This window comes from Marmota marmota, unplaced genomic scaffold (genome assembly GCF_001458135.2).
Source record: "Marmota marmota marmota unplaced genomic scaffold, marMar, whole genome shotgun sequence".
NCBI classification, from domain to species: domain Eukaryota; kingdom Metazoa; phylum Chordata; class Mammalia; order Rodentia; family Sciuridae; genus Marmota; species Marmota marmota.
The window spans coordinates 21,285,923-21,300,303 of record NW_025999949.1 but is presented as its reverse complement, the minus strand read 5'-3'; the positions used below and the strand labels follow the sequence as shown (position 1 = coordinate 21,300,303).

The window sequence follows — 14,381 nt, the reverse complement described above, 5'->3', positions numbered from 1 at the left end:
CTTAGACTGAGATGTAGGCAGGGGCTGTGTCCTGGTCCTTCTATGTAGACCAGCACAGTGCCTGGCCCAGAGAGGGCGCTCCAGAGTTCTTGTTGAACCAGTAAGTTACATTCGTTTCCATTCCTGAGCACATTAAGAAATGAGCACTTTTTTATTGTTGGGTCTCCATCATGGTGGCAGTGCTACCACTGGAGAGGCTGTGGGTCCCAGTGTGGTTGGGGTCAGGCGTGTCTGGAGAGATGAGGGGTGGTGTCCATGCTCCAGCAGTGGCCGGCATAGGAAGCTGGGGCAAGTCACTTATTTTCTTGAGCCTCAATTTTGTCTTTATAAAATGAGGGGAAAGCTGTAATTATGCCACAGGGTTGCCATGGAGTTTACAGGGCTAGCTAGACAGGCTTCAGGGAGTGCTAAGCTCATAGTACACACCCACAAATGGAAACTCTTAGTAGGAGTACTAAGGGGATTAACCCCTTGGCCAAACATCCAGGCATGTATGTGACAACTTAAGCAAGTTGGTTGACTCATCTTTGGGGGAAAAAAATTCATTTTACAGCTTCTTGCTAGGAGAGCTCTCTCAATGGGATGGCTCAGAAAATATTCAGACCCAGAGACTGTGAATCCAGACACAGCCACTCAAGGGCTGGGAGGACTCCTTAACTTAATGTCTGACCTCACAGCTGAGGTGAGCCTGGACCAAACCACACACTGTCATGAGACTGGCAAAGCTCAAAGCCGAGGGGCTGGTTGGGGAGATGCTTTACCCCTATAGAGCAAATCCAACCCTAGAGCCCCTCTCAGCGACTTTCCCTCTGTCTTAAGTATTACACGGCACCTTTCATAAAGTCAAAACTGGGAATTTTTTTCAGCATTTCTATGTATACAAGTGCACTTGACTGTGTTTCCTAAAAGCATGTGTGTAAGCAGGGCACCATTGGATATTTATGGATTTCAAGAGACCCATTCATCTGGTTCATAAGAGCTGTAAAGTAATTTGGGGTGATATGCCCTTTCTCAGTTGAAAAGTCCTAACCAGGGGCTCCTCCTTCTTTAAGAGAAGCCCCTGGTTAGGACTTGGGAGAGCTTTCAGATGGCCCTGCTAGTGCAGACGGCAGCCCCTCCCTCAATACGATGGATCTTCAACAGATCAGGGGACATCTAATGCTGTCAGCATTGAGCAGACCTCAGCATTTCGTGGAGGAATATCTTCCGGCTCCCCTTGTGGCATTCATCATAAACATAAAGTGGAGTTCCTGGATGTTTTTGCATTTGGGGGGATACAATCAATTCCTACATCTCTAAATTGTCTGATATGAATTCAAAGGACAACTTCTGAAAGCCTGGGTATTCTCCTGTGCCTGGGGTGGAGGGTGCTCAACAGAAACGTGGAATTTCTGTCCTTCAGAAATTGATGTCAAGATGGCAAGAGGAGGAAGGAGGGCTCCCGAGTCCAGCTGAGGTGCTGGGAGAGAATGTGGCCAAGTTCCTTGGCGTCTGGTCTCAGTTACCAGGTTTCTAAACAAGAGCGATTCCTGTCTTGGAGAATTAGGTGAGTCCGGGTATGGCCATGTTTCTCCACTTCTCCAAGGTTCTCCTTATGGTTTCAGCATTCTCTCCTGCTTTTCTGCTTCCTCTTGGTCTCAGGGGGATCAGGCATACAGCCCACCTGGCATTCTCAACTGGTAGTGGGGGATAGCTTGGGAGAAAGGAGGGGGGCAGGTGGGGACAGGTGGCCTCAGGGGCCTCTGGGGAGCTGCCGCCTCTAGATAACTGCTCACTCAGCCGTGGAGAGCAGGAGGCACCATCTGAGCTCCCGGGAACACGCACATCCTTATATTCAAATTCAGCAAACACAGCTGGCTCACAGCAGCTTTTGTCTGTTAGGGAAAACCTTTGGGTTTTTTTTTTTTTTTTTTGTTCACCTCTTCTCATCATTTAGGGAACTCAAACTCTACTTTCTGGACACGCCAACCCTCTTTTGATCCTCACCTGCACCATTCCTTTGCTCTGGACCTTGTCCCATCCTGTTCTTTCCACTCGAACAACTCTTTTCTTGTGCACTTGGCTAACTTGCTCCCATGAGTGTGTGCAGACACCTCTTTCTCATGGAAGCTCCCTCTGGTTCCCAGCCTGGGTATCCCTCCTGTGAGCTCTTGCACACAGCTGTGCACCCCCCTATCACATCACACAGCACACTGGCTAGGTAAGGAGAGTGCATTCTCTTCCCTCCTTGGCCCATCAGAGCTTCGTGCAAATGGGGACTGTGTCATCTGTCTCCATCACATCATCTCTGGTGGCTTGCACAGCAGCGGGCACACGGAGGGGCTCTGAATGTCCTATTGAATGGTACTGAGTCTTATCATCTACTCCAGGGTGGGAGGAAAGAGCAACCATGTAGATTTATATTGTAGACCAGACAAGAGCAAGGATAGAAGACAGGGCACGCTAGCAGCATTCAGGCAGACAAAAAAGAAAAATCACTCCTTCATTCCTACACAAGAGAGATGAGCTGGGCTGGGAGGGTTTTCCAAGAAAACAGGAAGAAGGCAGAGAGAGGAAGAGAGCAAGACAGTGAGATGGAGGTGGGTGGTTGGCACTGCTGGGGACCTCGGGGAGCTCTTCTAGCTCCTCTGCTGTCACTAGCCTCCTCCTGGACCATGTCTTCACCTAGACCACAGAAGTTCCTCAAGAAGACAGGATGGCATTCTGGGGTGGGCTTTGCTCATGGCTGATGGAACTGGCTGATACAGGGCTCCTAGAGGATTTCATTTACTTGCCATTTTATTAAAGGTGCCTCATTTTATTACTAAATCATCAATGAGCAACATGCCACCCAGAGGGGTCCAAGTTCAGCAATACAGAGGTATGGTAACTTCCAGGCATCCCTTTAGGACCTTATAAATCATTTTGGAGGTTCTTAACTTTACTTCATTATTTTTGAAGATAACGGGGGTCCCCTTTTAAGTAGTCTCTGGAGAAGCCCACCTGGGCAAATTGTGCATCTTCCCCTCTTCCAAACTTTCAACAAAGAACCCCCTCCTCCCTCACCCCTTTTCTCAGCTCACTCCCAGGCCAGAGGCTGTGCCTGGGCCTTGGGTTTCCACTGGCCTCCCCGGAAGCACACACACCAAGGGCTTCTGAGGCATGTCCCATTATCTGGATGACACGGCCATTAGTAACCATAGCAACCTCCCTTCCCTGGCTTTTGTGGCTCCAAGAGTCTAAATTTACACAGGTCTCTTCCAGATTTGAAGGGGTTATGGGGACCCAAGCAGAGTGGCACCTTCCTTGTACCACAACAAGGCAAATGTGAAGCACTTTCAAACCTTTCAGGTAAAAAAAAAAAAAAAACAACCTCAAATTTCAGATTGAGCAAACTTGAATCCTTATTTTCTGTCAAATCCAAAAAGAAAAGAAAAGAAAAAAGACACGTCTTTTTCTTGCTTATTTTTAACAGTCATGAACGCAAAACATACGGAGGCTGTGTTGATCAGAGAGCTGTGACTAGCTTCCTGCATGGACAGGCTGGAAGGCTGGTGCTGAAACAGGCCCAGGCGGCAGGGCTGTGCCCTTCTTATACCCTTGCAAATGAGGACATGGGGTTATCAGCCCCTATCTTTCTTCAAGAACTTTGAAAAAGAACTCATCACCACACACACACAGAAAAGATAAATGTATTAGATAATACATATGTGAATTAGCCCCACTAAGCCATTCCGCTACCTATACCGATTTCAAAACGTTATGTGGTACATGGTAAAGGCACATGACAAATACAGGTAGAGCATCTCTAATCTGAAAATCTAAAATCCAAAAGGCTCCAAAATCCAAAACTTCTTGTACACCAACATGATGGAAAAATTCCCCATGTGGAAGATCTTACATGGTAAAACTTTGTTTCATGCACAAAATTATTAAAAATATTGCCCAAAATTACCTCCAGATTTTGTGTATAGGCACATGTGGAATATAAATGAACTTCATGTTTAGGGTTGGATCCCAGCCTTAGGATGCCTCATTATGTATATGCAAATTCCCCAGCTCTGAAAAGAACTGGAATCTGAAATGCAAGTGTTTCATATAAGGGCTACTCAGCTTGTGTGTCTTGTCAATGACACAATTGATAGATACTGATGCTCAGCATCAATATATAGGGATGTTTTTGTATTAATTAAAAAAAGGAGAACCCTTTGGTCATCTGGGTCGACATCTCTGTACCCACCACCTATATTAACCCTGCCCGTGAGAGAGGAAGCCAGGATTCTCCCGTTGCCTGGGTGAGCAGGCGGCATTACCTGTCTAGGCCTGGCCAGCCTCAGCAGGGGCGCCATCGGAGTCGGAGTCGGCCAATTCCGTCGTGCCTTCTGCTGGGGTCTGACTCCAGCTGTCCGACCTGTCTGAGGTGACATCTTCCTCTCCAACGGTCACCTCCACATAGTCCACAACACCCGACTCCTCGTTCTCGTCGCTGCCCTGGCCGTCCCGGCTGCTGCCCTCTGACCGGTCTGAGGTGGCCTCTGAGGGCTTGGCTGGTAGACAGTCTTTTGCTTGCTCGTTGCCCACTTTCACTCTGGGGACCAACTTCTCCAAGTCCTCTTCGCAGAGTGTTTTGGGGTCCTTGTGACACTGTTGTACCATCTCACTTCCGTTCTTGGGGCTCTCGGTGGCTGGTTTTGCTGCTTTCCTGGCTGTGGCATCGTAGCCGTGGTCATCTGAAATGGGCTGCTGCTGGTACTGCTCCATCCACTTCAAGGTTCCAGTTTTTAGCAAGCATCTGTTTTCCTTGAACCAACGCACGATCTCAGTTCGGACCAGGCCGGTCTTGGCCGCTAACTGGTCGTACTCCTGTGGGGTGGGCCACTGGGTTCTGGCGAACGTGCTTCTCAGGAGATGAACCTGTTCTTGACTCTGTGGAATTGCTGGTGAAGGGCTGGGCAGAGAACTGGCTAGCTGGGCACCCGCGAGCTGGTCGAGTCGAGACAGAGCACCATTGGGGGCCGCCACATCTGGGCCTTTTTTGCCAGACCCCATGGAATCCAAAACAGCCTGTTCCATGCTGTCCCGAAGCTTCCGCCTCTCTGAGAACCAGGAATCGATCTCTCTCCTGCTTAGCTTGGTCTCCACCCTCAGCCGATCCAGTTCTGCTTGGGTAGGAAAAGAGCTTTTCAAAAAGCTCTCTTCCAGGACTTTAACCTGACCTTGTGTTTTCTCTTTGAACTTCTGGGGGGCAAAGTCTGGGTATGCATGGTACGTGCGACCGTGTCGGGAGGCTGCGATGGCCAGCTGGTCTTTGGCAAGGGATTCGCTGGTGATGTGAACGATGCCCCTCTGACACCGATACCGGTGGTCACTGAACCACTTCTTGATCTCGCTCCTGGCGAGGCCGGTGACCTCGATGAGCCGGTAGACCTCAGCATCATCGGGAAACTGGCTCTGGAGGAAGCTGGCCTTGAGGTGTGCTATCTGCAACTTGGTCTTCTTGCGGTCGCTAGCTGGGGTGGGTGGGGGGTTGGCCACCTTGGGCGGAGGCTCTGGCACCTGGGTGACGTGTGGACGCTTGGGCTCAGGGGCAGCTTGGGAAGTCACCAATGGTCTCTTCTGGCCATGGTTGGCCACTCCGGCCACAGCCAATGTGATGGGGGCACAAGAGACGGTTGTTGACCCGCTGGTCACCTGAGTCAGCACCAGGCTGGTCTGGCCAAGGATCTGGCATGGCAGAGCTGTCTGGAGGATGGGCTGTGACATCTTCGTGGGGGTCAGCTGGGCGGGCAGCACAGTGATCGTCGGTGGTACTGACTGGATGGTGCCGTTAAACATCTTCTTCCGGGCCTCTTCCACCTCCTCGGGGGACCAGCTGATGCCGTGTTTTAAGCGCTGCGTGGCAAACCAGATTCGGATGTGCTCCTCTGGGTGTTTGGAGGCAGCTGTCAGCCAGGACAACTCAGCTTGCGTTGGGTAAGGGAACTTGTTGAAGGAGTTGATCATGGTGGCATTTGTGTCCAGGGCAGAGTTGTATTTGGTAGTATTTAGTGGGACGGGGACCTTGGGGACAAGGTTGATATTTGGTGGCAGCTGTACAGAAGGCATGACGTGTCCTAATGTGTCTTGGAGGAGCTCCACACCTCCCAGTCTTGAGAGGATCTCAGCAGTGTCTGTCATCAGTCGGGCAGTCCCTTCCGCGTGGTGCTCGTGGGTGGCCTCCTCGGGCTTCTTGGGCGCCTTCTTGGCATCTGCTTTCGGTTTTCCTGTCTTCATGATGGGGGTTTTACTCACTGAGATGCCGGGATCATTGTCATTCCCTCCAGGGCCGCTGGTGGTGACAGATGCCACGTGGTTGGTGGCTTCAATGGACTGCTCCAAGATGGTTTGACTGTTGCGTTTGATCAACTTCAGCTTGAAGTTGGTCTCCCCAGGATGGAACTTGGAGTTGTGGTCAGACAAGGAGTCGTACTTTTTGGTTGTGAAGTTACATTCGGCACACATGTAGAGGGGGTTGAGGATTACGTTGGGGTGCTGCATGTCCACGTGCTCTGTGAACTCGTTCAGGTTTTGGGTGGAGTAGGGGCAGTATTTGCACTCATAACCCCCTTGGAGTTTTTTGGACTGGTTTTCCCCCATTGATTTCACCTCGACCACTTCGTTCTCTTTGGAAGCGTTTTCGGGTTCTGCTGCCCAGCTATCCTTGGCGGTGTCAGGCTGTGGCACGCCCATGCCTTTTTCTTTGGCCCGGTCTGCCTCCTCGGGCGCGTCTTGTTCCACCACTTGGGATGTCCGGACCATGCACGGGGTTGTGGATTTTCGCTTGCTCGCCATGCTAGCAGTGTGCAATGGCTAAATTTTGGAGGAGGGTCGTGGGAGGGCAGTGAAATTCTTGGAATAAATCAGAGAAAAGGCTTTTGGCTTTATTCTCCCTCAAATGGCTTTGGCTTCCTTGAATGCTGTAGTCTCCCCTTGGAGTTTTCAGAATGATTTCAGCACAGAAAAGTGTAACTGCACTAATTGCTGCACACACCAGGTAGCGTCATAGCTGTGGGGCAGGAACAAAGACAGAGTCAGTGTCTCTTCCCAATGCAACAGAAACCAGCATCTCTTTTGGAGTTGCTCCCTTGACCCACCCCAACTGGTGACCAAATCAAACACTCATGTAACCCCAGATGGTACGAGCGCAGGCGCTTATCAACATGAAAGGTCATATTCTTCTTTTCCCTTCTCAGGAAGGAAGTGGAAACTGGCCCGCAGTGAGCAAACAGGAAGGGGGTCACCACTTCATGTTTAGAGACAAACACATACAGAAAAGGAACCGGGTATTGAGCTCTTCTGAAGGGGGTAGGGGGTTGTGGAGGGAAAGCTGCGAGTGAGATGTTGCTCAGGGGCTGGCGAGCTGCTTTTTATGGTCCATCAGAAGCAAGATGCTGACCTGGGACCTGCAAGTAGGTTTCTGTGGGTGTTAGGAAATGGATAGGAACACATTGCTTCTTATCATAAAAGCAAAATCAGGATGGAAAATCCAGAAAGTAAAGAAAAGTATAAAGAAGAATAAAAACAAGCATTCTAAATATTGTAGTTTCTTCATTTCATTTGAACAGGGTCCTGTTTCTGTAAATATTGAACAAGGCCATGAGTTAAAAAACGCTGTCTGTGGCTGTGCTTAGGGGATACCGTGCATGAAGCATTCAGCCTTTCAACTTCTGCTGGCTGTTTAGTTCCAATTTTTGGCTTTGATTAACAGAACTGCAATTCCTATTTCTGATAGCTTCCCTTGACAAAGGCCTAGAAGTAGTTCTTGTGACCTGTGTGGCTAAATTTTTGCCTCAATTGGTCTTCCCTCGGCAAAATCTGAGAGGGTGAGCTTCCTACCCATGTGACATAAAATAGCACCATTAAAAAGCCCTGCCAACTAGATAGGGTGGGCCTCTTTCAATATGCTTTTATGCTTTTCTTAATAGCTAGTAAACTTGAATTGTTTTAAAAGATTTTCTTGCCATTTATACGTATTCTTTTATCAATTGTTTATGCCATTTTAATATCATGGTATTAAGTGGTTTATTACAAATTTGTGAGAGTTCTTTCTATATAAGAAATGTTAATACTTATATAGAAAGAAAATGTTAATACTCTCTTAAAATTTTTTTTCAGTCTATTGTTTACCTTGTAGTTTTCCATTGGGAAACTACAATGGAAATGTAGTTTTAAATGGAAACATTTTCCATTTAAAAATGTTTAACATGTAGAAATTTTAATTTTTACATAGTAAATTTATCTTTTTCTTTTCTCTTGTGGCTTCATTGTGATTTTATATTTAGAAATTGATTCCCTTTCTTCACAGCTGAGACATGTTAACCCATATTTTTAAAGAGTGTTTAAGTTTCATTTCTTACATTGAATTCATCTGGTATCAAATTTATCTTAGGTTACACCGTAAGCACAATTCTTCTTGAATGTTCCCTAATATCTCAGTAGCATGTATTATGCTTCTGATCTAGCTATGGAGTCTTGCATTTATGCCCTGCTTTCAAAATGTTTTTGTACATTTTGATATCTGGTAGAATGAGTTTCTCCTATATGCTCTTCTTTTGCAAAATACTTCTTGGTTATGTAGAACATCTGTTCTCATAAGTCAGAATCAAAGGCAAAACAATCCTATTAGAATTCAAATTTTGATTATAATTGCATTAAACAAATATTAATTTGGGAATACAGACACAATTTGCTTGTTAGGAAGCTGGCCACCCTCATGCAGGAGTGGATGTGTGGGAAGCCTTTTATCTTGTGGCTAAAGAAGGAGGGGAAAGTGTTTTGGAACAAGGATACCTGACCTCCTGGAGAAGGGAATGGAAGAGATGACCCGTCATCCCTCACCCCTCCCACTGGCCTGGTTTGAGTCCCACTGAAGAGAGAGCCTTAGGGCAGAACAAAGAACTTGCCTTCAAGAGCTGCTAGGTTGCTGGGCATAGTGGTGCACACCTGTAATCCTAGCAGCTATGGAGGCGGAGGAGGAGGATAGTGAATTCCAAGCCAGCCTCAGCAACTTATCAAGGCCCTAAAAAACTCAGTGAGACCCTGTCTCTAAGTAAAATACAAAACAGCCTGGGGATGTGGCTCAGTAATTAAGTGACCCTGGGTTCAATTCTCATTACTTAAAAAAAAAAAAAAAAAAAAAAAAGCTGCTAGGCCCACACCCACCTGCTGAGGGGCTCAGGTGACAAACCTGAGCAGGACTTGGGAGAGAGGTGTTTCCCCTGGCCAGCACAGAACCTGGCCCTCCAACATGGGAGCACTGGATGTTTCAGGCTGGGCAATTCCCTCAGCAATGTGGGGTGAGGATCTTTCAGGGATGAGGAGAGGACATGGGAAAAGCAGAGGGTGACGGTGTCTTTTTGTCAATGTCACTGCAACTGATATATCCAGTCTCCATCTCCACATGAGCTTCAACCTCTTGGTTTCCCCTCTGGAACCTGCTCTGAGCCTCAAGAGCTCGTCTCCACCAATAGTCCTGCCATCTCTCACTTGAGCCAAGGTCTCTCTGCCTCCCCCACACAATCAGTCAGCATCCTGTCCACTCTGGCTTCAAAGCAGACCCAGTGTTGGCCCTGCTCACCATTTCCACCTCTCTCCCCCTTGTCTAAGCCACCATGTCTCCAGCCTGCATTACCATGACAGCCTCCTGTGGTCTCCTATTTCTTCTCTCAGGAGCAACGCAGGGAGGTTTCGAGATCAGAGATGGTTCATGTTTCCCCTTCTGCATGGAGCCGCCTCCTCCTCCCCATCAGAATGAACCTCTGTTCCTTTACAACAGCCTGCAAGCCGGGCATCTCTGGCCCATGCTGCCCTCTGCCTCTTGCTCACATGGTCCAGCTGCTCTGCCAGGAGCATTGCTTTCCTTCCCAGCCTCTGTTCTATTCCACTTGCTCGTCTCAGGGCCCCTGTGTTCTACTTCATCCCGCCTTTCCTGACCACCACCACTACATAAGTGATGCCTCTCCTGGCTCCTATTTCCTCATTTTGTTTTCTTCAAAGCGCAGTTCAAGGGTAACCAGTTTGTTTATCTGTTTTGTGGTGACGAGGGAGGGAGGGAGTGAGGGAGGGAGTGTTTGTGTCTCCTTCCAGAACAATGCTGTCCAGTATGGCAGCCACGGGCCCCACATGGTTCTCTGAGTTTATGTTAATTAAAATGTAGTAAAATTAAAAATTCAGTTTCTTGGTCACACTAAGCCACATTTCTGGTGCTCAAGAGCCACGTGTGGCTAGTGGACGTGGTGCTAAGTAGTACAGAACATTTCTGCCGTTGTATGAGATGTTCTAGTGGACGGCAAGATTCTAGAATAGCTCTCTAAGGCAAAAACCTTCCACCGTGGTTTCCCCAGATACTAGAACAGGGCCCATCCCACAGTATGTTTTCTGTTTTGCATAAATGTTGCCACATATTAGATTAACTGCAGGAAGGCTACCTTGCTCACGAAGGCCAGTAAGGGATGGTAAAACCTCATGAAAGTTCAGTTTTGTGTGTTTGCCTGGTTGTGTGTATGTGTGCTGGGGGTTTTATGAATGGAGCAACCTTGTAAGGGAGAGATCCTCAAGTTCTGCCTGGGGAACTATTGACACAGCAGAATGTGGCCAAATTTGCCCCATTGGCTAAGGAGTTTGGGATATTTGTTATAATTTTCAAAAACGAAGCAGCAAAAGGAGACTTTTTTCCCCCTGCAGAGTAAAGATTTCAGGCAGCAGTGAGTACCAGAGAGAAAGGACCTTTCTTATAAGAAATGCCCATATTCAGAACAATTGAAATCTGTTGACAAGTGAGCCCACAAGATAAGGCAATTTTGGTGGAACATACTGGAACATCTCAGCGTTTCAAAAACTGTGGGTTTGAACATATCTCCTAAAACTTACTTGGCAACCAGGCAACCAGACTAGGTTGACCAGAAAGGGAAGGAAAGAAGGAAAGAAACTGGGGAGGCCTCAGAACACATGAGGCCTTCATCTCTCAGGGTCCCCTGGTGGAGGCATAAGAAACACTGCCCTTGGAAGCATAATCGTGGCATGACCAGGGGCTGAGTGTCTGTGGAGCACAGCACGGGAGCATCTATTTGAAAGGCTGCTGTGGGCCACCAGTAAGGTCAGGAGCAGTTCTGTGAGGCCTGGCACTCACCAGCATTAAGGCTGAAGTGTTTGGGGCAAATTCTTCATGTTTGGATACTCACTGGTCAAAGTTGGCAAAAACAAAAAACGGATAAACAAGTCAATGTATGAACAAGATGGTAAGACTGAATGCCATCAGCGTCCCTTCCATAATGAGTAGCAAGTGTCCTCACAGGCCAGCTCCGAGTGGCAGATCTTGCCCTGGGCCAGCTTCCCAACAGGTCTGCACTGGGCACTGGCTATCGACGCCAACCTGAAAACTGTCCACTTCGAGGGAGCAGGGAGTTGTCCCTGCCTGTGGTGGAGGTTATCCAAGTCAGAAGTGAGCACAGTTGAATATCCTGAGACCCAGGCAGAGGGGAGGCAAGAAGCTTCCTTTATTCAGAACCATGGTCTGCGCTGGACCTTTCTGTCTGGGAGTCCCACTCCTAGGAGAGCCAGGAGAGTGACCAGCATGCGTGATGTGGAAAGAAAACAAAGCACCACAGACACTCTGGCCTCCTTGGTATGTTTCTGACATTGACTCAGTTTCCCTTTCATCCACTATGGCATCTGCATATAGCATTTCCAAAGAAACCCAACCACGAATGAGAAATGACAAAACCTTGTTAGCGATTGTGACTTGGGGGGTGGAGCAGAGCCTGGGTTCTGCATCTGTGGCTCCGGGTGAGATAAAGCTCTCAAGGAAGCTCCCTCCCGCTGCATCTCCTCCCCACCCTCATGTCCAGAGACAGAGCGGTGATTTCCTGACCTTTCCCTACAAACGGCCTGCAGCCCCCTGGGGAAGGAAAAATGGGTCAAACTGCTAGACTAGCTCCGGGAAACTCTTCTCAAGGTGGGTGACATTTGCCTGGAGGTCTGTGTGGGGGAAATGGCGGGGTGCTTGACCTCCTGGGGAAGGAGAGGAGTCCTGCTGGAGAGGAGCCTGCAGCTGGGGGTCTCCAGCCCCGGAGCGCAGAGGTGGTGGGGAGCCGTGGCCTGGGGTGCTGGTGCTCAGGAGTGCCCAGCTCCCTGCAGATGGCCTCGAAGATTCCACCTTGGGCTTTGACAGGACACCACTTCTCATTTCAGAGCTTTCCACTGGGGCTGTCAGAGGAAATAACAGGGCTGTCTTCAGCCTTTCAAAGGAAGCATCTTGTGAAGACATCAAAGCCAGAAAGGGTGCTTTTAGCTTTGCGAGGTCTTCCTACAGGGCTGTTAACAGATTCCGCTTCAGTTCATCCACGTGGATCTTTCTTTGGGAAGGGTTGTTTCTTTATGTTTTAAAACCACAACATGACCCCTCTCTGAAAGGAATACTGATGGGCAGGTGTGTTGGAGAATGTGGTGGTTGGGGCGGGAGGAATTTCTCAGCTCCAGATTCCCAGCTCTTCTCTTTTCTCTCTGTCCTTGCTATTATTTTTTTTTCATCTGCTCGAAGGAAGTTGTGTTTGGAAGGTCATTGGTGACCCTGAGTTCATTCCCAAGTTTTCTGATTTCTCCCATCCTCCCTTAAATCTAAATTTGAATTTTGGGGGTGGGCCTCTGACATGGTTCCCAAACCATCACATATCACCTGCAGAATTTTGCGAAAATACCCATTCCCGGGCCCCAGTCCAGACTCATTAAACCCAAACATCCAGGCACAGGTCCCAGGATCCTGTATTTGTAGCCAGCAGCCCATGTGACCCTCCTGGGCAGCCAGGTTGGTAGCCGGGCAATGAGACATCACTTGACCTCTTCCACTTGAGAGCTGGTTGGGCAAAAGCCAACTCTGTCCCATGAAGATGCAGAGATGTTGTGAGTGGCATTTTTGATGCAGCCGACACTAGAGGTAGCTGCAGCTCCCTGAGGGGTCACGGGAGTGGAGAACTCCCAAGGGGAACGATGAATGATTCAGAGGACCATGTGGAAATGGGGGGGGGGCGGCGGGGAGAACTGCACAGATAATGATCTCCAAAAAGAATAGAATGCAGAACGTGGGAATTCAGTAACACAGGATCAAACAGCCACGCTACCATAGGAGCCACTGCAGAGGGGCTGGTGGTTTGGTAGAGATGAGCTTTAAGAAGCTGTTTCCTGTTACCTGTGTTTTTTATATTGCTAGTTTCTCAAGCAACACATTTTTAAAAAGAAAAGGGGCTTGCTGAGCTGGTCAAGCCTAGGCAGGATAGCTAAGGAAAGCGTCATTTCCATACAAAATCATTACTCTTCCCACAGCTGCAAATGACAGCTATGATCTCCATTTTACAGACAAGGAAACTGAGGTTCAGTGTCTTACACAGGACAAGGAGTCTCCGCTCTCTACCTTTGCTTGTCACAGTTGTCTACTGGTGACAATTCCACTTCCTGATACTGGGTCTAAAAGTTAAATTTCTCACAAATTGCTTGTGGCCTTCTCTCACTGGGAGCGTTCACAGGAGTCAGACTTCATTGAATTGTGATGCCCTTCAACTTGCTGCTCTGAATTGTTCCTTCATTAGGCAGAAAAACGCTCCCATGGTCCCTCCTTGTTGAAAAAGCTTGGTGAGTGGAAATGGACGAAACGAGGTCTGTGGCTACTTCCTGCCCGTTAGCATCATCATGGATATGAGCACACAGGGCTCTGAGAGGAGGCGGGCTCTCCGGCCAGTGGTGGGATAGAGATGGTGGCTTCAGACAGGGTAGCCACTGAGGGGCGGAGAAAACCAGCTACACCTGAGAAGGCAAACCTGTCCCAGATGTGAGCCCAGGGTTTCTCCTTTACTCAGAAACACTGGGTCCCAAGGCACAGAGCCTTGCAGTTCTTCAACAGGTCAGCACATGGCCTGCGGGAGCCTTGCTCACCTTCAGTGCTCACCTGGCTAGTGAAGGTCGGGCAGATTGGGGCCAGCCTCTGCAGTTTGAATCCTGGCTCTGTCATTACTAGTGGAGGAGTCCACCTCTCTCTGGCCACAGCCAGGCTGCCCACTTCACAGCCCCCAAACCCATACACCACCTGGAACACCCTAGACGTATACACTAACTCACCACGGCCAGCCTTGGTTCCAACCCACAAGGTTGGACCGGATGAGTCCCTAATGGGTGACTTGGACGAGTAATCTAGCATTGGTGCAGAGGGGGTTGGCCAGTGTGTTCAGATGTACTGTTCTACTGTGGTCCCCCACGTCATCCTTGGCTGCCAACCCTGCAGAAGGGGCTGTGCACTTACATGAACTCATCCCCTGAGCTGTGCTGTTTGGAGCTCTTTTTGTTCATCTTTTGTTCTTGCCCGTTGAATTGTCTAT

At 48.8% G+C, this 14,381-nt stretch overlaps 1 protein-coding gene across 2 annotated transcripts in view; it reads right to left on the bottom strand.

Moving 5' to 3' along the window:
* The window catches only part of Zhx2 (zinc fingers and homeoboxes 2), a 94,927-nt gene that overhangs the window by 15,147 nt on the left and 65,399 nt on the right, over nucleotides 1-14,381 (bottom strand). For both annotated transcript variants that reach the window (XM_015486428.2, XM_048802074.1), the window contains one exon: nucleotides 4,293-7,024. In XM_015486428.2, coding sequence (XP_015341914.1) covers nucleotides 4,297-6,810 — 2,514 coding nt within the window. In that variant the 5' untranslated portion in view covers nucleotides 6,811-7,024 and the 3' untranslated portion in view covers nucleotides 4,293-4,296. The remainder of the gene's footprint in view (nucleotides 1-4,292; nucleotides 7,025-14,381) is intronic.